This window comes from Meriones unguiculatus, chromosome 15 (genome assembly GCF_030254825.1).
Source record: "Meriones unguiculatus strain TT.TT164.6M chromosome 15, Bangor_MerUng_6.1, whole genome shotgun sequence".
Lineage (NCBI taxonomy): Eukaryota > Metazoa > Chordata > Mammalia > Rodentia > Muridae > Meriones > Meriones unguiculatus.
Genome location: NC_083362.1, coordinates 3,448,011 through 3,473,174, shown reverse-complemented (window position 1 = coordinate 3,473,174; position 25,164 = coordinate 3,448,011). Strand labels below are relative to the sequence as shown.

Here is a 25,164-nt window from a genome sequence, read left to right as displayed (position 1 = left end):
CCAGAGTTTTCCTTTTTTTGTTTTCCTCGAGATAGGGTTTCTCTGTGGGTAGCCTTGGCTTTGTAAACCAGGCTGGCCTCGAACTCGCAGAGATACGCCTGCCTCTACCTCTCTGGGATTAAAGCCTTGCACCACCACTGCCGGGCGGATTCTGACTTCTTGAGCAAGGATCAGCCTCATCTCCAAAAAAAGAAATAGTTTACGCGCAGCAACCAGAACTTTCAGACAGGCGGGGACTGTCCAAACAGCCTCCTGCCACCAGGGGGCGGGGCAAGCACTGAGCGCGCTCTGTGGGCCTCTCTTGTCTCTTCCTCGCTTTAGGGTCTATTTTACTTCCGGTTATGTGGGCACTCAGCTCTGGGAGCGAGCGCCGATCAGTTTCCACTTCCGGGGCATCCGTGCTGTGGGCTGCGGGGTGATGCTCCGGAGGCAGGAGGTCCTTGCCCCGAAGTGAGCTCGGCTCCTTGCGGTGACGTCCGTCTCCGCGATCGGCCTCGTGTGCGCTGCACTTGGCCTCGTTCCGTGACCCCAGCGGGCGGCCCTGGGCACTGAGCCCAGCGGCCACGGTGCGAGGGATGAATGACTGAGCGAGCGAGTGAATCCCGCCGCCTCCTCCCAGGTGACGGCGCTTCGTCGAGGGGCGCCAGGGCCGCGGGCAGGATGAATCGAGCCAAGCCCGCCACCGTCCGGAGACCCAGCGCGGCCGCCAAGCCCTCGGGTGCGTCCCCGCGCGCGGCGCTGGCGGGACTCAGTGAAGCGGGAGTTCCTGTGGGACACAGTTAACTTGACAGTACTGAAGGGCATAGTCCTCCAACACAGCAGTCCTTCAGGACATAATCACCCAACCCGGGGCTCCTGAAGGACAAGGCCAGCCATGCCCTGTTGAACATCTGGAAAGGACAGAGTACCTGGGTCAGAACCACAGACCCTGAGGCCGGATGGTCTAGCCGGGGTCCTGACCTTGCTCCTTGCTAACTGGGGGATGCTGGGCACATTACCTAACCTCAGGGTCTGTTTGTAAACTGAAGGCCATAGTCCTTTTGAAGAAACTCATTGAGGATTAAATAGACTAGTACTTGTGAGTTAGAGACGGTGTCCTTTTTATTCAGCCATCACTGTCTCTGTCAGGGTCTTGTTGAATAACCTCAGGCTGCACTGTATTCTCTCAGGGTCTAGTTTATCCACTCCGAGGGTGGCTGTCACAGATGTGGGTGTTCTTTTCCTCTGCAGGGCATCCACCCCCTGGGGACTTCATCGCCCTGGGGTCCAAGGGTCAGGCCAGTGAATCCAAGACAGCGTCTACCCTGCTGAAGCCAGCTCCTGGGCTGCCTTCAGAGCGCAAGAGAGATGCTTCAGCTTCTCTGTCTGGGGCCTCCTCGCTGACTGGCCTCACCAAGCGCCCCAAACTGTCTTCCACTCCCCCACTGAGCGCCCTGGGACGCCTGGCTGAGGCCGCGGTTGCAGAAAAACGAGCCATTTCCCCCTCGATCAAAGAACCGTCTGTGGTGCCCATCGAAGGTAAGGTCAACCTGCTGAGTTCCCCAGAGCGCTTCCCTCATTCCCTCCATCCCCTGCGCCCGTTGGGGCCACTTCCAGTCTGGTAGCACAGCAGGGTCTTCGGCACCAGTGGGTATGAGGAGCTCTTGGCTCCCTGTGGGCTTGCCTCCTGACATTGTCCCCGCACTGCGCCAGGCTCATCATTCTATCGCTTACTTGGCATGTCTGCGGCCTGCCCTCTGACAATACTGTCCTCAGCTCTGCTGGTGGAGGTGCACCGACCGTGGAGGCACCCAAGTGGTTCTAGCCTGGTCCTCAAGACAGACGAGATCCTTTGCACACTGCTCCTCTCTTAGAACAGGGAACATTTGGTACTGTTTTTCCAGGTGGAAAACAGGTCCCAAAAGAGACTTTAGAGGGGAGATGCGGGCCCCACCTGCCCTCTTGCTCCTGAAGCACTTGTGCATCTGCTCACCCTTCTCCCGCTCCTTGTCACTTTTCTCAGTAACTTCTTCAGCAATGCCAGGATCAAGCTCAGGTCCTGGTGTATGCAAAGCAAGTGCTTTAACCACTGCAGTGCAGCCCAGCGTCCCGTCCCTCAGTGCCTCGTAGCGGCTCCATGGTGCCTGTAGCTCAGACCTGTCACCCACTCACTCAGTGACAGCCTCTGAGCACCTGGAACTGCTGCAGATGCCACAGCCAGCATGTCTGCTCCGAGCACTGTCTAGGGGACTTCTCTGTGAGAGCCGCAAGGACAAGCGTCCTGACCTACACCCTTTAATGAAGCTGTATCTCATAAAGCTACTTTATCCTTTGCTCCTGAGATGTCATTTGAAAGGCTCAAATGCACCAGGCATGGTGCTTGCAGGCCAGTCACTTCGACTGCTTGGGACACTGAGGCAGATAGATAGAAAGTTCAGGGCCATCCCTCAGCCACTTAAGCAAAACCCCATGTCACAGTAAAAAGTAAACTGAGGGCTGTGGGTATAGCTCAGTGGTAAAGCACCTGCCCTGAATTCCCCAGTGAGGGGCTGGGGTGTGGCTCAGTGGTAGAGCTCCTGCCTAGAGTCCCCCAGTGAGGGGCTGGGGTGTGGCTCAGTGGTAGAGCACCTGCCCTGAATTCCCCAGTGAGGGGCTGGGGTGTGGCTCAGTGGTAGAGCATCTGCCTAGAATCCCCCAGTGAGGGCCTGGGGTGTGGCTCAGTGGTAAAGCATCTGCCTAGAATCCCCCAGTGAGGGGCTGGGGTGTGGCTCAGTGGTAGAGCCCCTGCCTAGAATCCCCCAGTGAAGGGCTGGGGTGTGGCTCAGTGGTAAAGCCCCTGCCTAGAATCCCCCAGTGAGGGGCTGGGGTGTGGCTCAGTGGTAGAGCCCCTGCCTAGAATTTGTGAGGCCATAGGTTGGAGAAAAGGCACAGAATTGGGTGTATGGTTTCTGGGAGCTCCTTGTACTGGTGAGACCCATCTGCGCTGTCCGCTCATCCTTGTGGCTCTGGGTGGCACCTCTGCTCCCACCGCTCTAACTTGACTCTCCCACGTGGTCAGTTCTGCCCACTGTGCTGCTGGACGAGATCGAAGCTGCCGAGCTGGAGGGCAATGACGACAGGATAGAAGGCGTGCTCTGCGGAGCCGTGAAGCAGCTGAAGGTGACGCGGGCCAAGCCCGACAGCACGCTCTACCTGAGCCTCATGTACCTAGCCAAGATCAAGCCCAACGTCTTCGCCACTGAGGGCGTCATCGAGGTGAGCCCGGCGGGTGCTCTCTCCGTCCTCCCCGGACCTGTTGCCGTCCCTGTGTGGCGTGGGCCATCTCGTGACGGCTGCCCGCCTTTCAGGCCCTGTGCAGCCTCCTGCGGAGGGATGCCTCTGTTAACTTCAAGGCCAAAGGGAACAGCCTGGTGTCTGTGCTGGCCTGCAACCTTCTCATGGCTGCGTACGAGGAGGACGAGAACTGGCCGGAGATCTTCGTGAAGGTGAGTGGTCTCCCCGGGCCCTCAGTGAACACGGCACTGTGGAAGGGAGGGTGCTGGGGAGCAGTGTGGGGGAGAGAGGTGCACGGAGGCTCCAGGGCGCCCTCCCTCCCTCCCTCCCAAGTGGGTGTTGATGAGGGCCTCTTGGATGGCCCCGCTCGGGTCCTGGCCAGCATCAGGCAGGGTCCAAACGTGCCACGCTGTAGGTGTACATCGAGGACTCACTGGGCGAGCGCATCTGGGTGGACAGCCCCCACTGCCGCACCTTTGTGGATAACATCCAGACGGCCTTCAACACCAAGATGCCCCCGAAGAGCGTGCTGCTGCAGGGGGAGGGGGCACGCGGCGGAGGTGACGTCGGCGCAGGTAAGAGACGCCGGGGTGTCTGGCCGGGGCTGAGGGACCGCCCTCCGTATCCCCGGGATGAGGTACGCTTTGGCTCCCGTGGCTCCTGCAGGCAGCAGCCCCCACCCCTCGCTCACAGAAGAGGAGGACTGTCAGACGGAGCTGCTGATAGCCGAGGAGAAGCTGAGCCCTGAGCAGGAAGGGCAGCTCATGCCAAGGTAGGTGAGCCGACAGCCCCGGTGTTGGGAGACCACGGGGAGGGCCCTGGAGCTGGCATCCTTCCTGGCCTCCTTTCCCCACCTCTGGCCTAGGTACGATGAGCTCACAGACAGCGTGGAAGAGTACGTCCTGGACATGCTTCGCGACCAGCTGAACCGCCGCCAGCCCATCGACAGCGTGTCCCGGAACCTCCTGCGCCTGCTCACGGCCACCTGCGGCTACAAGGAAGTGAGGCTGCTGGCCGTGCAGCGGCTGGAGATGTGGCTGCAGAACCCCAAGGTGCGCCTGCGCGGCGAGCCAGAGTCCGGGAGGGGCTGCTGTCCCTGGTCGGCCGGTGGCGTGGTCACATGCTCAACCATCTCCCCGGCCTCCCCGCAGCTGACCAGGCCGGCTCAGGACCTGTTGATGTCCGTGTGTATAAACTGCAACTCCCACGGCCCGGAAGACATGGATGTCATCTCGCACCTCATCAAGATCCGTCTCAAGCCCAAGGTGCTCCTCAACCACTACATGCTCTGCATCAGGTGCTCGGCCAGCTGGGGCCTCGGGTTGGGGACGGGCCATAGGTGGGGAGACTGGCCAGCCGGGGCCACGGGTGGGGAGACCAGCCAGCAGGTGGGGAGACCAGCCAGCCGGGGCCATGGGTGGGGAGACGGGCCACAGGTGGGGAAACCAGCCAGCGGATGGGGAGACCAGCCGGCCGGGGCCACGGGTGGGGAGACGGGCCGTGGGTGGGGAGAAGGGCCAGCGGGCAGCAGGCCCAGCCTGGACCTGCACCCCTGACCTGCCGGGCTCTTGCGTCCAGGGAGCTGCTGAACGCACACAAGGACAACCTGGGCACCACCATCAAGTTTGTGATCTTCAACGAGCTCTCCAACGCTCGCAACCCCAACAACATGCAGATCCTGTACACCGTGCTGCAGCACAGCTCGGAGCTGGCGCCCAAGGTGGGGACGCTTCACGTGGGGGCCGCCTGGGGCTTCCGTCTCCACGGGGCCTGGGGCTTGTGCAGCCGCACAGGGAGAAGCTCCTGGCTGCGGGGGGAAGAGCCATCAGCTCCTGGCTTCTCAGCCATCCTTGTGAGCTAACGCTGTGGAGCGGGTAGCGCCGGGTGGGGAGTGAGCCTCCCACAGCCCCCAGCTCCAGCACGGTGCATCCTCTGTGGTTGGGGTTGTTTCCTAAAACCAAGTGGGCGTCTCCACAGCCTTCCAGCCCTGGCTTAGAGTCCTAGCTGTGGGTGCTAGGTCTGACATCTCTACAGTCCCAGGAAGCACTCTTGCGCTTAGCTGGAGCTGGGCAGTTTGGCTGCGCCGGCTTCTGGCCACACCTGATGGTCGCCTTCCCGGCTCATTGTCTTAAGAGAATGATTTGGGTGGTTGCGGACCTGGGGCGGCATCTTTGGTGCTTGGTATTCTTTGAGCCCAAAGTGGGTGGGGTTGAGATAGCCAGCACTTCCCTGGTCAGAAGAGGACTGACTCCCCTCTTGTCAGCTCTCAGGAGAGAGAAATATAGCATGGTTCCCCTCTTACAAGTTCACAGACAGGAAGGGGAGACTGTCCCTCCTCTCAGGACAGGCAGCCCAAGAGGTGCCCTGGATCTTGCATCATCCTACCATATTAGCTGCTAAGGTGTTGGGGGAGCTTGTTCTCCTGGGGAAGGCTTTCTGTGGGTCCCAGCGAGGTCCCGGCCGGAGAGTGGGGGGCGTGGTCAAGGCGCGCTCCTCGATGGCTGCTGACCGCAGCTCCCTGTGGCTTCTCTCGAGGTAGTTCCTCGCCATGGTGTTCCAGGATCTGCTGACCAACAAGGACGACTACCTGCGCGCATCGAGGGCCCTGCTGCGCGAGATCATCAAGCAGACCAAGCACGAGATCAACTTCCAAGCTTTCTGCCTGGGCCTCATGCAGGAGCGCAAGGAGCCGCAGTACCTGGAGATGGAATTTAAGGTGCCTGGGACCCCTGCTCGCCACCTCCGGCTTCACAGTTCCCTGGCCCCTGACAGGTTTTCGGTGGCCACGTGCCAGGCTCGTGTGCAGACGTGGGCGCAGTGTCTACACACCGCAGTGTGAAGTCTCAGAGGTGTGGCTCTGTCCCTCGTAAGGAGGGGGTGCTGACCGAGCTGGGCGGCTGTGACCCCAGTGTGGGTGAGGACATTGCAGCTAGCTGGCTGTGGGGCCGCTGAGGATGGACAGGGCACCCGAGCAAGAGAGGTCTGATTGACTGGGGGTGCAGGGAGAGATGGGAGGAGGTGCCGCTGAGCAGGGTGAAGCAGGGAGGCGGGGCAGGACGTGGATTCACTGTGGTGGCAGCCTGCCGCTGGGGAGGGTTTTGTCTGTGTCTGTTGCTCAAGTCCACTCCCAGTCCCTGATGAGGCCCCCAGCTCGGCCTGGCCCAGTTCTGGCCCCTGGGGCCTGCTTCCACCCCAGTTGTCTGATGAGGACCGGGCTCAGCCTGGCCCAGTTCTGGCCCCCAGGGCCTGCTTCCACCGGCTGCTGTCCCAGCATGCTGGTCTACATAATGGCTTCATCCCCAAGCTGCTTGAGGGTCCGCGTCCGCTGTGTCCACGCATGCATGCGTCCCTGTGCCACTTGGGACCCTTGGGAGGGGCCCTTGGTGACGCCAGCCTTGCCACTCCTTGCCACAGGAGCGGTTTGTGGTTCACATCACGGATGTGCTGGCTGTGTCCATGATGCTGGGCATTACAGCCCAGGTGAAAGAGGCCGGAGTCGCCTGGGACAAAGGAGAGAAGAGAAGTAAGGCCCTGCTGAGGGGGGGGGTGTCGTCAGTGGTTGCACTCCCCTGCAGCTGAGCTGACTCGTGGAGACCGAGGCTGGGGGGCTCCTCGTGCGGCAGCTGGAGGGGCTTCCAAAGCACCAGTCCCCTCCTGCCGAGTCTCCGAGCCTGCTCGCTGCGGGCATCGTATTGATTTTTGAGGCCCAAAGTCAGTTGGGAGGTCCATCACGGGCAGGGGCGGTCTGTCGTGGCCTGACCAGCACGAGTCCACGGCAGCAGGGTCCTCATGGCCTGCCCACCTCCCCAGACCTCGAGGTGCTGCGCACGTTCCAGAACCAGATCGCGGCCATCCAGCGTGACGCCGTGTGGTGGCTTCACACTGTCGTCCCCTCCATCAGCAAACTGGCCCCCAAGGACTATGTGCATTGGTAAGAAGCAAGCCGCCTTCAGCCTCACGGTGCCGCCTGTCTGGGCACCACTTCAGACGGGAGCCTCTTACCCCTGTGCAGCCACTGGCCGAGCGCCCGGAGTGCCTGACACTGGTGGGCAGCAGAGCTGTCCTGAGCAGGAGGACCCCTGCCCTGGTCACTGGAGTCCACTGTGGGCAGGGTGCTCAGGAGTCGGGAAGCCCCAAGCACTTTCTGCCCACCAGCTCTTGCCTTGCCTGAGTCGCCCCTTGGCGGGGGGGCGGGGGGGGCTTCTGTTGTGGTGGACTCCCTGCACTGCCGCGTCCTGGCTGACACCTGTCCTGTCCCCGCAGCCTCCACAAGGTGCTCTTCACCGAGCAGCCCGAGACCTATTACAAGTGGGACAATTGGCCACCTGAGAGCGACCGGAAGTGAGTGCTGCGCTGGGTGGGGCAGCAGGAGGGTGCAGCCCGTGGGCACCTGCTCGGCAGATGCTGGCGGGTATCCCGCCCTGCACACCCCGTGCTGTTCTTCGCCTGCTGTGGTGTCCCTGTCACGTTCCTGCCTCTACCCCATTCCCGGCCACCACCCGGGGCAGCTCCTCCCCACTCCCACTGTGCCCGTCCTCAGCCGACCGGCCATCTCCTCCAACCCACTTGTCACTTCTGTGTTCTGGGACACGCCTCTCCAGTCTAGCCAGTGGACACCCCTGTCCTGTGTAACCCAGGCGCTTTGCCTACCCTAGCTGCTTGCCGGGGCTGTGTGCAGCCTGGCCCTCCACTCAGGAATGAGTGACTGTGGGGAAAAGGAAGCAGTGGCCTCCCGCTCTGTCGCGACTGTTAAAGGCCAGGAGCTAGTGTGCACTCCCTGCGTGGCCACTAGAGCCAGGGAACGGTGGGCTGAGTCTGGCTGCTGGCCCCAGGAGACCTCGTGGCCCCTCACCGCCCCGGCCCCCAATGCCGCCCGCAGTTTCTTCCTGCGCCTGTGCTCGGAGGTTCCAATCCTGGAGGACACCCTGATGCGGATCCTGGTCATCGGACTGTCCCGAGAGCTGCCCCTCGGCCCCGCAGACGCCATGGAGCTGGCCGACCACCTTGTGAAGCGAGCTGCGGCTGTTCAGGCCGATGGTAACAGCGCGGCACCTTGCCCTCTATCCCTGAGTCAGAGGGGAGGCTGGGAACCCACACTGAAGACCCAGAGCCGCCCCTCCCCCCATGCCCGTTCACTCTCCTCCCACAAGGTGGGTCCCAGGGGCACTCGTTGGTCCTCTCCTGTGGGGGAGGTAGAATGGTCCTGTGAGTGGCGCCTCCTAGTCTGGGTTCTCATAGCACAGCTGCTCTCAGGTTGACTGTCCCTGGTTTAGCCTGTCCTGCTGCTCTCGGGTTGACTGTCCCTGGTTTAGCCTGTCCTGCTGTGATACCAGGCGTGCGCACTCGCGCGTGCACACACACACACACACACACACACAAACACACACACACACACAAACACACACACACACACACACACACACACACACACACGGCACCCGCCCGGAGCAAAGCCGCATTCTCTCTTCCCGCTGACCCCTACTGCCCTCGGAGGGTCTGGCGAGACCCTGGAACCCGGTGCCTTTGGGTTTCAGACGTGGAAGTCCTGAAGGTGGAGCGAATCCAGCTGATCGATGCTGTCCTGAACCTGTGCACCTACCACCACCCTGAGAACATCCAGCTGCCTCCGGGGTAAGGCCGCAGCCCGACTTCTGGCAGGCCGGCCTGTCCGTCAGCAGGGCTGAGGCAGAGCCGCCTCCCAGGGCCCGAGCCGCCTCCACTGTCCCTGTGCGTGAGCGGTCCCTTCCCAGGAGCTTTTTCTGGGGGGGAGGTCTCTGGTTCTGGGGCTGTCTTTTTGCTCATCTTGTCTGTTGGATGGCCTGTCACTGCTGTGTAGCTCTACTGCCTCAAAATCCAGTCCACCTGCCTCAGCTTCCTGAGTGCTGGGGTTAAAGGCATGGGCCTCCATGCCTGGCTTCTTTAAATTACTATTTTTTCAGTGCTAACATTTGAAACCAGGGTTTTATGTGGACTAAGCCAACACTGCCACTGAGCTATATTCCCAACCTTTTAAAGTTTTTGTTTTTGTTTTACTGTGTGTGTGTGTGTGTGTGTGTGTGTGTGTGTGTACATAAGTACATGTGCAGAGCCCGTATGTGGAGGTTGGAGGACAACTTGTGGGAGTCGGTCCTTTCCTGCATTTGGTTCCGGGGATCAGACTCAGGCCCTAAGTCTTGACGGCACCAACTTTATCTCGCTCGCCTGTGTTTGAGCCAGCGTCTCTCACCTTTTTACTTGGATTGGTCTGGCTAGCTAGTGAGCCGCAGGGCTCCTTCTGTCTGCACGCCCTCGCGCTAGGATCACAAGCTTGTGCAGCCACATCTGGCTTTTCCGCTTGCATGCTGGGGAATGGAGCTGGCCTGGCCTGGCCTGGGCCCGGGGCACCGAGCTCATACTGCGTGTCGTTGCCCTGCCTTCCAGGTACCAGCCCCCAAACCTTGCCATCTCCACCCTCTACTGGAAAGCCTGGCCCTTGCTGCTGGTTGTGGCCGCCTTCAACCCGGAGAACATCGGTGAGCTCTCCTGGCCGTGGAGATTGTGACCAGGGCCCAAGCCTAGTGAGGCACCCGCTCGGGTGCAGGGAGGCTGGGGAGAGTGCTATGGTGACGTCCCGTTCTCTTTCCCGAGGCCTGGCCGCATGGGAGGAGTACCCCACCCTGAAGATGCTCATGGAGATGGTGATGACCAAGTGAGTGGTGAGCACCCTTCAGCCCAGGGAGGGCTGCACAGGGGGAATGTTCATGCCTCCCTCACCTAGCGAGTAAGGGTCTCAGGAGCTGTGATGTGGTGTCATATAGTGCGGCAGAGCAGGCGGCCTGGGCACTAGGCGTGTGATGCCGAGCAGTGTCCACGCCGAAGGTGGCCGGCATGCTGCGCGAGGTGGCTGCTCTGGGTTCCTGAAGCCTGCAGCCGCCAGGGCTCAACTGGATCACATTACTGCCGGCCTGATGATCAGGCTGCGCCTCAGCAGCCTTGTGTGACTGCCCCCGCCAGCACTGCCTGCTGGGCGCCTGTGTGCGCTGTGGGTACGAGGCCTGCCTGTCTGGTCTCCAGTAACTACTCCTACCCGCCCTGCACACTGACGGACGAGGAGACGCGGACGGAGATGATCAACCGCGAGCTGCAGATCTCGCAGCGCGAGAAGCAGGAGATCCTGGCCTTCGAGGGCCACCTGGCTGCCGCCTCCACCAAACAGACCATCACCGAGAGCAGCAGCCTCCTCCTGTCCCAGCTGACCAGCCTGGACCCTCAGTATGCCGCCCGCCCTGGTAGCCCTCGGCGTGGGTGGGAGGGAGGTGGGCAGCGGCAGAACTGAGCCTGAGCTATCCGCTCTGCCCCAGCATGGGGTGCCGGGGTTAGCAGAGCTGTCTGCTGCTTGCCAGCAGGGTGTGGCTTTCTGGTACTTGTACCCAGTGTCCTGTGTGTGGCCTCTGACCCTCGTGTCCCCCTTGACACACAGAGGCCCTCCCCGGAGGCCACCGCCTCACATCCTGGACCAGGTGAAGGCCCTCAACCAGTCCTTGCGCCTTGGGCACCTGCTGTGCCGGAGCCGTAACCCAGACTTCCTCCTGCATATCATCCAGCGCCAGGCAAGTCCTGCCCGGGAATGGTGGAGGCGGCATGGGCCGGGAAGGTTTTCCCAGAGGCAGACTGCTGGGATGCTCAGTGAGCACTGTCCTTCCACGCTGACGGAGCATAGATACTGGGGGCTGAGATGCACGCTGACTGCTGCGGAGGTTCCGCTTGAGCATGTGCAGGCCAGAGCATTCAGGGTGCAGGGCGCAGCCTCTTGATACACTCAGTCTCCCTTGCTGCCTACACAGGCCTCTTCCCAGTCCATGCCGTGGCTAGCGGACCTGGTGCAGTCCAGCGAGGGCTCGCTGGACGTGCTGCCTGTGCAGTGCCTGTGCGAGTTCCTGCTCCACGATGCGGCTGACGCCACTGCCTCAGGGGAGGAGGAGGAGGAGGGCGAGAGCCGGGAGCAGAAGGCCAAGAAGAGACAGGTATGAGACCCGAGCCTCCCGCCCTGCCAGGCCAGCCGCCACCGTCCACCCTGCCAGGTCGGCCCCCGACTGTGGCCCTGACAGTTGTTCTTGGTCCACAGAGGCAGCAGAAACAGCGGCAGCTGCTGGGCCGCCTGCAGGATCTGCTGCTGGGCCCTAAAGCCGATGAGCAGACAACGTGCGAGGTGCTCGACTACTTCCTCCGGCGTCTGGGCTCCTCACAGGTGGCCTCCCGGGTGCTGGCCATGAAGGTGAGCGTGGCCAGCTGTGTGAGAGCCTTGCTGTGGCTGGGGGACTGGTGTGTCTGTGTCGCCGGGGGCGGTCCTGGGGAATTAACCGAGCCCCATACATGCTAGTTAAGTGTCCTTACCAGTAAGACATGCCTCTGGTCCCTCACTGGGGGATTCTAGGCAGGTGCTCTACCCCTGAGCCACACCCCAGCCCCTCACTGGGGGATTCTAGGCAGGTGCTCTACCCCTGAGCCACACCCCAGCCCCTCACTGGGGGATTCTAGGCAGGTGCTCTACCACTGAGCCACACCCCAGCCCCTCACTGGGGGATTCTAGGCAAATGCTCTACCACTGAGCCACACCCCAGCCCCTCACTGGGGAATTTTAGGCAGGTGCTCTACCACTGAGCTACACCCCAGCCCCTCACTGGGGATTCTAGACAGGGGCTTTATTGCTGAGCCGAGGCCTGGCTTTCTGGGTATGTGTTGGATAATGACCAGGCTCCCCCAGACTCCTTTCCTAATTTGTGAAGACAGAAGGTACGGATGCCATGCCATTAGTCCAGTCCGCAAGAACCTGAGCCCTCTGTCTCTTGTCCGAGGCTCCTTCCCTGGGCAGTGGCATACTGTGAGAGTGGTTGAAGAAATTACAGCTTGCCTTATCCAGAAAGGTTTTAAGCTGGGTGTCATGGGCATCCTAGTAATTCCAGCGTTCAAGGATGCTGAGGCAGGAATTTCTAGGCCAGTAAGCTACAGAGTGAGTTTGAGACCAGCCTGGTCTCTGGAGAAAGACCTGTCTCCAAAACCAAGCAAGAACTCAGCTCATGTTACTCTTTGTCTCTCCATTATGTGACCACAGGGAGCCGGCGAATTATCTCACACAGGAGCTGCTATGTTCTGTGTGGCGGCTTGAGGGGACAGGCTTGCTCCTGAGAGGAGGCTGGGCCCGCCCCATCCCAGAACAGGCGGCCTTAGTCCCGTATGTGTGTGTCCCTGCAGGGCTTGTCACTGGTCCTGTCAGAGGGTGGCCTTCGTGACAAGGAGGAGAAAGAGCCCCCCATGGAGGAGGATGCTGGGGAGGCAGACACGCTGCAGGGCTACCAGTGGCTGCTGCGGGACCTGCCCAAGCTGCCCCTGTTTGACAGTGTTCGGACCACCACAGCCTTGGCTCTACAACAGGTGTGAAATGGGCTAGGCCAGTCCTGGGAGGAAGGGGTGCGCACACACCACCCCGGGGTCCATCTCAGACACCTGCCTCCCCTGCCCAGGCCATCCACATGGAGACCGACCCCCAGACCATCAGCGCCTACTTGATCTACCTGTCCCAGCACACGCCAGTGGAGGAGCAGGGCCCACACAGCGACCTGGCCCTGGTGAGGGAATTCTGCTGTGTCGCCGGCGCTGTGGCTGGCTGTGGGCTGGGCACAGGGAGTTGAGGAGGTCGGGCCGCGCACGACCAGAACCTTCGGAGTCTGACAGCCCTTGTCTCCACTCAGGACGTGGCCCGGCTGGTTGTGGAGCGCTCCACCATCATGGCGCACCTCTTCTCGAAGCCCTCCTGCGGCGCTGCCTCAGACGCCGTACTCAGCGCCCTGCTGTCCGTGTTTTCCCGCTACGTACGGCGCATGCGCAAGAGCAAGGAGGGCGAGGAGGTCTACAGCTGGGTGAGGGCCGGGAGGGTCAGCAACCCTCCAGCGGGCACTCAGAGCTGGGGGAGGGGAGGGGCTGAGGTAGACCGTGGCAGTCCGTAGCTAGGGGAGAAGCTCTGTGGTGGGGTGACGCTACGGCAGGGCACAGCGTGGGTATGCTGGCGCTCCATGGCCGGTCCCACCGGCTGAGCCTCCTGGCGCCTGTACCCCTGCCGTTTCTCACAGTCGGAGTCTCAGGACCAAGTGTTCCTGCGCTGGACCAGTGGGGAGACAGCCACCATGCACATCCTTGTGGTCCATGCCATGGTCATCCTGCTGACGTTGGGCCCGCCTCGTGGTAAGCAGTGTGTCCTGGGCTCTGCTCGGGGTGACCCAGCTTTGGCTGTGTGCTTGCGCCCACCGACTGGGTGGCAGTGTGGCCCGCTCTCCCTGCTCATGCACAGCCGAGCTCCCCTCATCCCCGTGGTCCTGTAGGCTGGCCAGGGGACTCGGTAGCCAAGTCCAGAGCCTGGTTACCCCAGGCTGGCTGACACCTCCCTGGCCAGTAGCCTTTCCTCTTGCCCCGGCCACTGCAGCAGCTTCCATATAGGTACCCAGTTATCCCTAAGGGAGTGGAAAGGGAGCTGGGCATGGTGGCATACACCTGTAATCCCAGCACTCAGGGAGGCAGAGGCTGGTGTACAAAGCAAGTCCACGTCTGCCAAGGCTACACAGAGAAACCCTGTCTCAAAACACCAGGGGGGGGAGGGGAGGAAAGGGTACAGGCTACCCTGGCTAGGAATTAGGAGGCACATGGGCGGGCTCCGCTACCATCCTGAGGGAAAGATGGTCATCTACAGCGTATATGTCTAGCCTGTTGCCCTGAGGGAGCAGGTCAGGGGAAGGCTGGCTCTGTGGAGCCAAAGGCTGAAGGCGCTATGAGGGCAGGCAGCTTGTGCTGAGGTCCTTGTGCTCCCAGAAGTCTGCACGTGTTGGCTTGGGCAAGAAGCCACATTTCACCCCCAAACCCAGGATGCCATAGACCACCATAAGCAGACAGGGCGACATGGAGTCCTGTGCTCACTGCCCCATCAGTCCTCAGCCGCATCGTCATCTGAGCCTTCTCTGTTCCCCTAAAACCTAAGTTTCCCTGCCCCGGGAGGTGACAGCCGTGGTAGTCTGTGACCCTCCGTGGCCGAAGTCCTCGGCTAATACAGCTGTTTCCTGTGTCCTCCCTAAAGCCGGTGACAGTGAGTTTCACGAGTTGCTGGACATCTGGTTCCCCGAGAAGAAGCCACTGCCCACAGCCTTCCTGGTGGACACCTCCGAGGAAGCGCTGCTGCTGCCTGATTGGCTGAAGCTGCGGATGATCCGCTCTGAGGTGCCCCGGCTCGTGGATGCTGGTATGGCACGGGGGGTGGGGGTAGGGGGAGGCTTGGCCTCGCCTGCTGCCTTCCAGGAACTGAGGGCTCAGAAACCAGGCCCGAGGAAGAAATGGCTATGATAGGTCTGGCCTTTAGAGGCACAAGAGCTAGACAGCGTCAGGGCCTTTGAGTTGCCTTGGAGGGCATTGGGCTACACAGAAGCTGCGCTGAGCGGAGGAGTTTCCCAGCAAGGCCTGGACATGTGGCCAGCTTGGCAATTGCAGTCTGGCTCCAGGCAGGAAAGGGAACTTCAATGGCAGGGTGACCCTGAAGCCCAGTGAAGGGCTTACCAAGGAGTATGATTCCAGGGAGCCATAGGGGCGTTGATGATGTCATTTCAGAAGTCCCTGGGGACTGTGTGTGGTTGGCAGAGCCAGGCCCTGTGGGGGTACATCTGATGGCCACCCTTGCAGGGCAGGGCTGGCTGGCTGGGGGTGGACCGGGAATGGCCCGTGGGCAGCTGAGCACCCGTGCCCACAGCCCTGCAGGATCTGGAGCCCCAGCAGCTGCTGCTCTTCGTGCAGTCGTTTGGCATCCCTGTGTCCAGCATGAGCAAGCTGCTGCAGTACCTGGACCAGGCAGTGGCCCAGGATCCCCAGACCCTGGAGCAGAACATCATGGACAAGAGTAAGAGGCCTGTGGGGCGATGTGGTCGTCAGATCGGTGGGCACCTACCCCGGGACGGGCGCTGGAGCTCCAACACTGTGCTGCCCCACCATGACTGACCCTGAGGCCGGAGGGAACCCTAGCTCCCCGGCTGGGAATCCCGTAGCTCACTTCCCTTAGTCTTTGCTACATGTTTTAAGATAGAGTCTCTGTGTAGCTCTGGCTGTCCTGGAACTCTCTGTAGACCAGGCTGGCCTCAAACTCAGAGATCTTCCTGCTTCCGCCTCCCAAGTGCTGGGACTAAAGGCATGTACCCTGGCTGTGTCCTGCAGTCTGGGCATGATGTGCTGGCCCCCGGACCTGTGTTCTGTGGGAAGACAGGTTGGCTTCACCCACCCCAGCCATGCTCTGGCTGCCATTTTACAGATTACATGGCCCACCTGGTTGAGGTGCAGCACGAGAGAGGCGCTTCCGGAGGCCAGACCTTCCACTCGCTCCTCACGGCCTCCCTGCCACCCCGACGAGGTACGAACCCCGCGACTGCCCTCATGCTACTGTCCGGGCTGGACTGCTCTCCAGGCTGTTCCCTGGCCGGTGCCAGCCTCTAGTCAATGAGTGTCTTATTTCGGATCTACCCTCCATGTGGGCCCAAGGTTCAACTCTGCTTTCTAGTCACAGACCCTGGCAGGGCAGGGCCAGGAGCTGCTCAGAAAGTTTTGCAGCCACGTTTCCTGTTTCTCTACAGACAGCACAGACGTTCCTAAGCCAGAAAGCAGCCCCGAGCCCCCGCCAGGCCAGGGCAGGACTCGGGCGGGGACACAGGTCCCAGTGCTCGGCCCTGAGGACGACTTAGCTGGCATCTTCCTGCAGGTACAGGGACTGCTGTGTGAGGCCCCCAGTATCACCCCTGCCCCTGTGCACCCTCCCTGTCTCTGTGGGAGGCACGGGTACGGGGCCTCTCCTCCTGACGCCTTCTGCTTTCCAGATCTTCCCACTGAGCCCTGATCCACGATGGCAGAGCTCCAGCCCACGCCCCCTTGCCCTGGCACTGCAGCAAGCCCTGGGCCAGGAATTGGCTCGCGTCCGCCAGGGGAACCCTGAGGTGCCAGGCATCACAGTTCGCCTTCTGCAGGCTGTGGCCACCCTGCTCAGCTCCCCGCACGGCGGTACCTTAGCTCTGGCCATGCACCGCAGCCACTTCCTGTCCTGCCCGCTGCTGCGCCAGCTCTATCAGTACCAGGTGCCCGGCACAGGCGCTGTGGGAGGGAAGGGCAGTTGGGAGACTGGTGGCCCAGAGTGCACAGCTCTGCCTACTGCAGAAAACCTGGGGCATCTCCCCAGCCCACCCTCGACCTGATGCCGTCCCAAGCATGCCCGAGGCTGCCCTCAGCAGGCCTAGGTCCCCTGTCCTTAAGTGCAAAATGCCAGGTACCTTGACAGGGGCGGGGTCAAGACCCCCATAATAGAGGGTGAACGAGTGAGGTCTCTGTCATCCCTGTCTGCAGGCTATATGGCCTGGGACTCCCCTGTCCGCATGCTTACATGAGCAAATCTGTGTGTGTGTGTGTGTGTGTGTGTGTGTGTGTGTGTGTGTGTGTTCCTGTTCCTTCACTGCAGGAGTTGCTAGTGAAGGCACATCCCTAAAGGGCTGGTCTTTAAAGCCCTTCAGGGCCATCCTGGCATTTAAGAGACATGCTTTTGAATGGCAGGTGGGGTGATGCTGGGTCCTGGCCTGGGCTCTGGCCTCTGGTCCTGGGTTGCAGACTGTCGGCCAGGCAGGGCTGTTGGAGCCCTGTGCCAGCCTGCTCATACCTGGCTGGCTGTCCCCACAGCGTGCTGTCCCCCAGGACACTGGCTTCTCATCGCTCTTCCTTAAAGTGCTCCTGCAGATTCTGCAGTGGCTGGACAGCCCTGCCGTGGAGGACGGGCCCTTGCAGGCCCAACTCAAGCTGTTTGCTACCCGCTTCTCAGCCAGACGCAGGATCAGTGATGGTGAGCACGCTGAGGGCAGCGGCTGGGCCGGGACTGTGGGTGTTGATGTGGCGGGGCCAAGCGTTCAGGGAGCCGTGTGGGCCTCCTGAGGAACAGCCAGCCCGGGCGGAGAGGCAGGCTGGGAGCGTGTGGGCACACCGACTTTGCCGTGGTGCCGTGGCCACACGGTTTGCTCCACTGCCCGCAGTTCGCAGTGGGCTCCTGCACCTGGCTGAGGCCCTGAGCTTCCACCGTGACCTGGAGGTGGCCAACTCCACCGTGCGGGCCATCATTGCCATCCTGAGGTCCGGGGAGAAGTGCACCCTGGAGCCCGAGCTCATCGGCAAAGGTACTGTTCCCTCTCCCCCTGCCCCTCATGGAGCCTCTTGAGGATGGGGGTGGCCTTGAGGAGCTTGGCCCCAAGAGTTGTCGGCCTGCTCTGCTCAGCCAGCCTCCTGTCCCACAGTCCTCCGGGGCCTCATCGAGGTGCGCTCCCCCCACCTGGAAGAGCTGCTGACGGCGCTGTTCTCAGCCACCTCGGAGGCCTCCTCCCCAAGCCCAGCCTCTGGGCCCATCATGGTGGTGAGCTCCTTGCTGCTGCAGGAGAAGGATGAGCTCCTGGGCCCCAGCAAGCAGGATGTGGAGGCCGCCAGGTAGGAAGGAGTGTGGCAGTGGGTGGGAGGGGCTGGCTTTGCAGCCCGCTCTCTGCCCTGACCTTCCACCCTGCAGCACGGAGGGCGCACGCCTGGGACCAGCGTCTGGGCTGCTTGTGGACTGGCTGGAGACACTGGACCCGGAAGTGGTCTGTAGTTGCCCTGATCTTCAGCGGAAGCTGCTCTTCTCACGAAGAAAGGTGACAGGGACATGGCCCAGGGCCAGACTGTATGTCTCTTAGTCTCTAGAGGAAGGGCGGGGTTAGCCAGCCCTGGGCAGCCTGTCCCAGGTGCTATTGTGTGTCTGTTTGGGCCAACGTTGCCAGCCATTTCTGGGGGTTTGGGTGGGACAATCCTCCCAGACTCTGAAGTCTGAGGAACCCAGGTCTGCGTAGAGGTGGGGACGGTAAGAAGACGGACGGGTGCTGGCTGTGCAGTGTCATTTAAATCCAGCCCTTGCCCAGGGAAAGACAGAAGGTGGCAGATCCCGGGCCCTGCCCTGCCCAGCATGGAGGAGACGAGATGGCATCAGGCTAGTTCCTTGCTGCTGTTTCCTGGGTGGCACCACCAGAACAGTCAGCTGACCTGATCCCTCAGAACCCATGGTCCCAGCCTAAGACCATCCTGGCCATTTCTCTGTCCAGGGCAAAGGCCACATAAGCGCACAGGTGCTGTCTTTCCGCCCTTATCTACTGGCTCTCCTCACACACCAGGCCAGCTGGCCCACGCTGCACCGCTGCATTCGTGTCCTTCTCGGCAAGAGCCGGGAGCAGAGGTGAGTCCATCCCGCAACCCCTGGAAGCCTCTGGGGCTGCATGCAGCTTCCCGTGACTCGGGAATTATGCCCCGGCACCTTCAGGGCAGCAGACGTCTCCCGAGGCTTCTCCTGTGCGCTCAGCGCCTCAGCTGGGTGCCCTCAGCTGCAGGGCCAGTGTCCTGCTTTGGTGCCCCGCCCCATCCCGCCCATCTTCTTGGCACCTTTTCACCTGTGGAGGATTTGGCTTATGTCCCAGCCATGGTATAAGAGGCAGAGGAGCTGTGAGAAGCTGCCCATCCAGCCTGGTGGGCCCTTGGCTGTGGCAGGCCCATAGTGTGGGCACAAGCTGTGCTTGGGTTTTCTCATGAGAACCATCAGGTACCCGGCTCACAGACACAGGACCTGGAAGTGCATGGGTCGGGGAGACCCCTGGTTTCTGGCCATTGTGCTTGACCAGGGGCTCCTCAGGACGGTGGTGGCTCTCCCCAAAGGGAAGCCCCCGCCCTAGCCTCATGTGCAGAGGCCTGCTTTCCCAGGCTCGACCCCTCAGCCTCCCTGGACTTCCTCTGGGCCTGCATCCATGTTCCCCGGATCTGGCAGGGCCGGGACCAGCGCACTCCACAGGCAAGTCTCTAAGAGCTGGGCCCAACCCTGGGGGTGGTGGCTGCGAGTCCTGAGGCTGACCTGCAGGCCTCCTGATTGCAGAAGCGGCGGGAGGAGCTGGTTCTGCACGTCCAGGGCCCAGAGCTGCTCAGCCTGGTGGAGCTGATCCTGTCCGAGGCAGAGACCAGGAGCCAGGATGGGGACAGCGCGGCACGCACGCTCATCCAGACCCGACTGCCCCTCCTGCTTAGCTGCTGCCGTAGCAACGACGAGAGCGTCGGCAAAGTGGCAGAGCACCTGACCAGCTGCATCCAGCAGTGGGGGGACAGGTACCTGAGTCCCTGCCGTGGCCCCTTGCTGAGGGTGACGCTGTCACTTGGGAGTGGCTCCTTTAGCACGTGGCCCTCCCCTGGCCGCGTCGTCCCCAGTGACCAGTCCCTCCGCCCTTTCCAGTGTGCTGGGCCAGCGCTGCCGAGACCTGCTCTTGCAGCTGTACTTGCAGCGGCCAGAGGTGCGAGTGCCAGTGCCAGACATCCTGCTCCAAAGTGAAGGCGCCACAAGCAGCATCTGCAAGGTGAGGGACACGGCGTACTGGAGCCCTGCAGCCCACGGACCCCGAGCAGCGAGGAGGGCTGGGCCTGACTCGAGTCCTGGAGCCTTGAGGCTTGCTGTGGTAGGCTTTTCCCCGGGTACAGCCCGGGTGCATGGGCAGACACAAGTTGGCACGCGTGCTGTGTAACATGTAGCCACCGTGAGGCCGTGGCCTCCACCAGGAGGGGAGTGCCCTGTCAGCCCAGACTGTCCCCGAACCCTCCTGCCTCTTGCCCACCCTGGCCAGCTGCGCTGAGCCTCGGCAGGGTGGATGAGCTTTTTCATCCTCTGGAGCTCAGGGACCACGTGAGCTCGTGCCTGTGGCGTGATCTCTAGGATGTCCACACTGAGCACGCCACTGCTGCGTGGTCTCCAGGGCCGTGAGCGGGCTGAGAAAATTCCCACGGGGTATAGTGCTCTCCTCATGTCTCCCCTCCCCCTAGCTGGATGGGCTCATCCATCGCTTCATCACGCTCCTGGCAGACACCAGCGACTCGCGGTCTTCCGAGAGCAGAGTGGCTGATGCCAATATGGCCTGCCGGAAGCTGGCCGTGGCCCACCCCATCCTGCTGCTGAGGTGCTTGCCGTCACAGCCGTGGGTACACTGTGGGGACTTGGTGCCCAGTGGGCAGGTGTGACCAGGGTCGCCCTTCTGTTGCCCCCAGGCACCTGCCCATGATCGCAGCCCTCCTGCACGGCCGCACGCATCTGAACTTCCAGGAGTTCCGGCAGCAGAACCACCTGGCCTTCTTCCTGCACGTGCTGGGCATCTTGGAGCTGCTGCAGCCGCGTGTCTTCCAGAGTGAACACCAGGGGGCACTGTGGGACTGCCTGCGATCCTTTATCCGCCTGCTCCTGGTGGGTACCAGGCAGGTTGTCCCCAATGTGCCTCAGATCCTCCCATGGCCCCTCCTGTCTTTGCTTGACTCCCTTCTGCTCTCACGGGAGAGCCTGGACTCAGGGTCAAAGCCAGGCCACCCCTCCAGTGGCTTCTGCCTCCACTCTCCAGAGACCGGCTCTTTACTGAGGCTCCTGGGCCCAGCGTCCTCTGCCTGGGGAACCCCATATTCTAGGCCTGGCCAAGTCCCACTGTGTGCCATTTGTTGGCATCATACACCCCAGTCTAAACATTTTTTTTTGCTGTGATATTATGAAGACAAAAGCCAAGCCAGCCAGGCATTGTAGCAGCAGACACTTGCTGTATGTAGCACTTGGGTGGCTGAGGAAGGCAGATTACAAGTTCTGGACCGGCTGTGGCTATATTGTGAGCCAGTATATGAGTCAGACGCTCTAAAAAAAGACAGGAAGAAAGACAGAAAGAAAGAGCGAGAGAAAGAAAGAAAGGGAGGGAGGGAGGGAGGAAAGGAAGGAAGGAAAGAATGAAAGAAAGAAAGAAAGAAAGAAAGAAAGAAAGAAAGAAAGAGAAGGAAGAAGAAAGAAAAGACAGGAAGGAAGGAAGGAAGGAAGGAAGGAAGGAAGGAAGGAAGGAAGGAAGGAAGGAAGGAAGGAAGGAAACTAAAAAAAAAGGCAAAAAGCCCAGGGCCTGGAAGGAGGGCTTAGAGATTATAGAGCACTGGCTGCTGGCTGCTCCTACAGGGGACCCTGGTTTGGTTCCCAGCACCCACATGGTGGCTCACAAGCACTTGAAACTCCAGCTCCAGGGAACCTGATGCCCCCTTCTGAACTCAGCACCAGACACTCACGTGGAAAAACACTCACACAATAAAAACCAACGTGCCAAGGCTCCATTCAGCCTGGCTTTGGGCCGTGGCCATCATGGCGGCCACGTGTGGTGTAGGCGGTTCTGAGGAAGCTCCTGGTTCCTCTGCCTTCTCTACAGAACTACCGGAAGTCCTCCCGCCACCTGGCCCCCTTCATCAGCAAGTTCGTGCAGTTCATCCACAAGTACGTGGCCTGCAGCGCACCCGCAGCTGTGGCCTTCCTGCAGAAACACGCGGAGCCCCTCCAGTGAGTCCCCACACCTGCCAGGGGGTGAGGGGGGACAGCGCAGACACTGAGCGGTCTGCTCTGAACTGTAGCCCTCGGCCCGGTTCCCACTTGCTCCTCCTCACTCACCCCTCCTCCCTGCCTGTCCACTTTCCACTGAGCTCACCCCCGGCCCTCTGTCTGTCCTGCTGCCTTTCCTTGCCTGTCACTCTTCTCTGCCTGCCCTCTACAGTGAACCCGTGCTGTCTCCACAGTGACCTGTCCTTTGACAACAGTGACCTGGTAATGCTGAAGTCCTTGCTGGCTGGGCTCAGCCTGCCGAGCCGGGATGGGAGAACTGACCAAGGCCTGGATGAGGAAGGTGAAGGTAAGGGGACGTGTGAGTTTGCCGGTGGGGTGCAGGAAGGGTCCCGGTGATCTAGCTGAGCCCTGACACCTCAGGCATTTGCCTGGGTAGTGCCATGTCCAAGCTGACTGAACAGAGCCATCATGATGGATGTTGCTGTGTGCTCCCTGGGCAGGCTGGTCCTTAGGCCAAGGTCTTTCCCCTTGCTTGCCTGGTGGTGGCACATGTCCTTTGCTGACATAGTCACTGGGCGGGTGGGCGATGTCACGGTGGGCCAAGGCTGACTGCAGGCTTGGTGGTTGTGGCTAGCCTCTGCTGCCCGTGTTGACCAGATTGCCTGTGCCCTTGGGCTGTCTGAACGCACGTGGAAGGTACCTCATGGAGGATGTGCTGTGTCCCGACACCAGTCTGCTTGAGGTGTCTAGTGGCACGTTGAGGGCAGAGGCAAGGGAATGCTGTCCGAGGCTGGCTGTACGGGAAGCGTGCCGTGGCTCTCCGGGCAGTCCAGCGTCCTGAATGCCGCGCTTTACGTGACGCTCCTCCAACCCCATGGCCAGCACACACCAAGCTCTGCATTGCATCCTGCATAGTAAACAGTGCGCCTCTGGTATGGGCCCAGCCTTCCCACAGAGACCGAAGGTCTGGCTGGGCCCCTGCAGCCATCACCTGATCCTGACTAACCGCCCACAGATGAGCATTCGGCCGGCTCCCTGCCCCTGGTCAGTGTGTCCCTCTGCACCCCCCTGACCGTGGCTGACGTGGCCCCACACATGAAGAGGCTGTCCCGGGGCCAGGCTGTTGAGGGTGAGTGGGCCAGCTGCTCCCAGACCACCCTGGGCGCACTGGGCTGTTTGCACAGATAGCTCAGTGGAACCCCGAGGGCAGTGAGGTGTGTAAGGACCCAACAGGGGTGGCTGGTAAGACTGTCAGTCTTCAGAGAGGGACCCAGGGGTTCAGTGGGGGGTTGCTCCAAGTGTCCACTCAAGGGTGAGCTGCTGGTCCAGCCTTCCCCGGAGACCAGTGGGAGGCCAAACGTGGAGAAAGGCATGGCATTAGGGCAGCCACTGAGCGGATACGCTGTTTGAGCAGTCTGTGCTGCATCTTGGGGAACCTCCGGAGGACTGGGGTGCTTAGGGACTGTCCCTTCCTGTGTCTGGGTTGCTTGGGTTAGGAAGGAGGTCCCCCTAGCTCCGCCGAGACTCCACAGCCTGGCCCTTTGCCCACAGACGTGCTGGAGACCCTGAGTGACATAGACGAGATGTCGCGGCGGAGACCTGAGGTCCTGGGTTTCTTCTCGGTGAGTGGGGCTGGGAGGAGCCAGGCAATGCCCCAGACTGAAGCAGGAGGCCAGGCAGGCCGTCCCACCGCCCCGGTGGCACCTTGGGGACAGGCCCTGCCTTTGCCGTCAGGCTGAGTCTCCATGGTTGCCTGGTGACACTCCTCTCTCCTCCGAGCAGACCAACCTGCAGCGGCTGATGAGCTCGGCGGAGGAGTCTTGCCGCAACCTGGCCTTTAGCCTAGCGCTGCGCTCCATCCAGCACAACCCCAGGTGAGGATAACCAACCCTGGGCACTGCCACCCCCAGCTAGCTGAGCCAGGCAGTGGGAGGTCGGTGGGGCCTGGCCTGGCCCCCGGGCACCTGGGCCATGGGACAGTACCCACATGAGCACATCTCTTGCAGCATCGCTGCTGACTTCCTGCCCACCGTCATGTGCTGCCTGGGCAGCCGGGACTTTGAGGTGGTGCAGACGGCCCTCAGGAACCTGCCGGAGTACACCCTGCTCTGCCAAGGTGAGCTGTCCACCCAGCACCCACCTGCTGCCCTGGGAGGCGCCGCTGGCCCAGGGCTGTCTGACCTCGAGTCTCCCACAGAGCACGCGCCTGTGCTGCTGCACCGGGCCTTCCTGGTGGGCATGTACGGCCAGATGGACACCAGCGCCCAGATCTCGGAGGCCCTGAAGATCTTGCACATGGAGGCCGTGATGTGAACTGCTGAGCGCACTGTAATCCAGCAAGCCTGCTCCGGGGTCACCTGGTCCCTGCGCCCCCCGAGGCCGGGCGGGGGCTGAGAACAGCTCTCCTCAGCCATCGACCGGAGCTGGAGTCCTGCGGAGTTACTCGCCGTCTTTTGAGCCATGGGAGCTCTGATGGGGAGAGGCTGTTCTGCCAGCGAAGCACACTGAGGGCCTCTTTAAATGAAGCGTTGAGTCCCTCTTTGCTATCTTATGTCCTGTGTTGTCCCTGGCCAGTGCGACCTGGGTTCCTGTGCTTGCGCCAAGACTTCCAAGGTGTTGAGCAGATCCTGGGAGGCAGAGCCTGAGGTGTCCCTGATGGACCACCTGCAGGCTCCCCCACACTGGCCAATGTCCCCTTTGGCCATGGCTCCTTTACCCCGTGAACAGCCAGGCAGAGTGCTCTGGCCCCGAATGGATGCTAGAGCCCTGTGGTGCCTGCAGGAACAGCCCTAATAGCCTGTGGCTCTGCCCAAGTCCTGTGAGTGGTCCCAGAGATGAACCTCTGGTTTCCATCCAGCATGGGAACAACATGGTGCCAGAGGGGAGCTTGCAGCTGGTGCAGCTGGTGCAGCTGCAGACCATTCTGTGGTGGGCATTCATCTCTAGTAGGCTCCTGCCCTCCAGGTTAGGATCAGGGCCATTCTCGGGGGGGTCAGGGACCCTTCCTAAGGGTGCAGGCCATCTCCCAAGACTGTCCCAACTGGGTTTTCCCTGGTGGTTGGCTGTTCCATCTCTAGCCACTAGGGGGCACTGTTCCATAGAAAACCAGCCCCAGGTTCCCCACCACCACCAGGGCCCATGTGTGGTGGCTGGTCCCAGTGTGTACGGATAGAGTGGTAGTGATGGTCCTCCTGGATAGCTGGAGGCGCCTGGACACCTGTTCCGGGCCATCTCCACTCACTGGTTCCCCCCACCCACACACACCTCTCGAGACGGTTCAGGGCTACCCATGGCACCTGTGCTCTGCCCTGGGAACCATTGACTAGGACACCAGGAGCTGACGGCTGCTTTTCGGTGTGGGCCAGTCCCATCCACGCAGGAAGGCTGCCCACACCACACAGCACAGAGGGCCGCTGGCCCCAGTGCGGGCCGCAGCACAGTGTCTTTCCTACCCTGCGGGGCAAGGGGCAAGCTTGGCA

At 61.5% G+C, this 25,164-nt stretch overlaps 1 protein-coding gene across 2 annotated transcripts; it reads left to right on the top strand.

The window, feature by feature from the left end:
* Positions 1-375: 375 nt before the first annotated feature.
* Ints1 (integrator complex subunit 1) lies at positions 376-24,236 on the top strand. 2 transcript variants are annotated; one of them, XM_021640713.2, is made up of 47 exons: positions 376-718; positions 1,231-1,518; positions 3,038-3,234; positions 3,327-3,464; positions 3,668-3,827; positions 3,919-4,024; positions 4,118-4,304; positions 4,404-4,549; positions 4,831-4,972; positions 5,792-5,968; positions 6,667-6,775; positions 7,063-7,183; positions 7,516-7,593; positions 8,132-8,289; positions 8,787-8,883; positions 9,673-9,764; positions 9,880-9,940; positions 10,306-10,503; positions 10,712-10,841; positions 11,076-11,255; positions 11,357-11,506; positions 12,484-12,663; positions 12,753-12,857; positions 12,981-13,148; positions 13,359-13,470; positions 14,354-14,515; positions 15,017-15,163; positions 15,569-15,667; positions 15,888-16,012; positions 16,128-16,382; positions 16,975-17,134; positions 17,322-17,462; positions 17,580-17,766; positions 17,843-17,966; positions 18,411-18,541; positions 19,060-19,147; positions 19,229-19,455; positions 19,580-19,700; positions 20,161-20,294; positions 20,383-20,575; positions 21,558-21,685; positions 21,919-22,031; positions 22,701-22,814; positions 23,237-23,307; positions 23,468-23,559; positions 23,692-23,801; positions 23,883-24,236. In XM_021640713.2, the coding sequence occupies exons 1-47, from the start codon at positions 580-582 to the stop codon at positions 23,996-23,998; spliced, it is 6,657 nt and encodes a 2,218-aa protein (XP_021496388.1). In that variant the 5' UTR covers positions 376-579; the 3' UTR covers positions 23,999-24,236. The 2 variants fall into 2 exon arrangements, with proteins under 2 accessions (XP_021496388.1, XP_060223971.1); XM_060367988.1 differs by having other exon boundaries at positions 3,919-4,025; positions 4,113-4,304.
* The last annotated feature ends 928 nt before the right edge of the window (positions 24,237-25,164 follow it).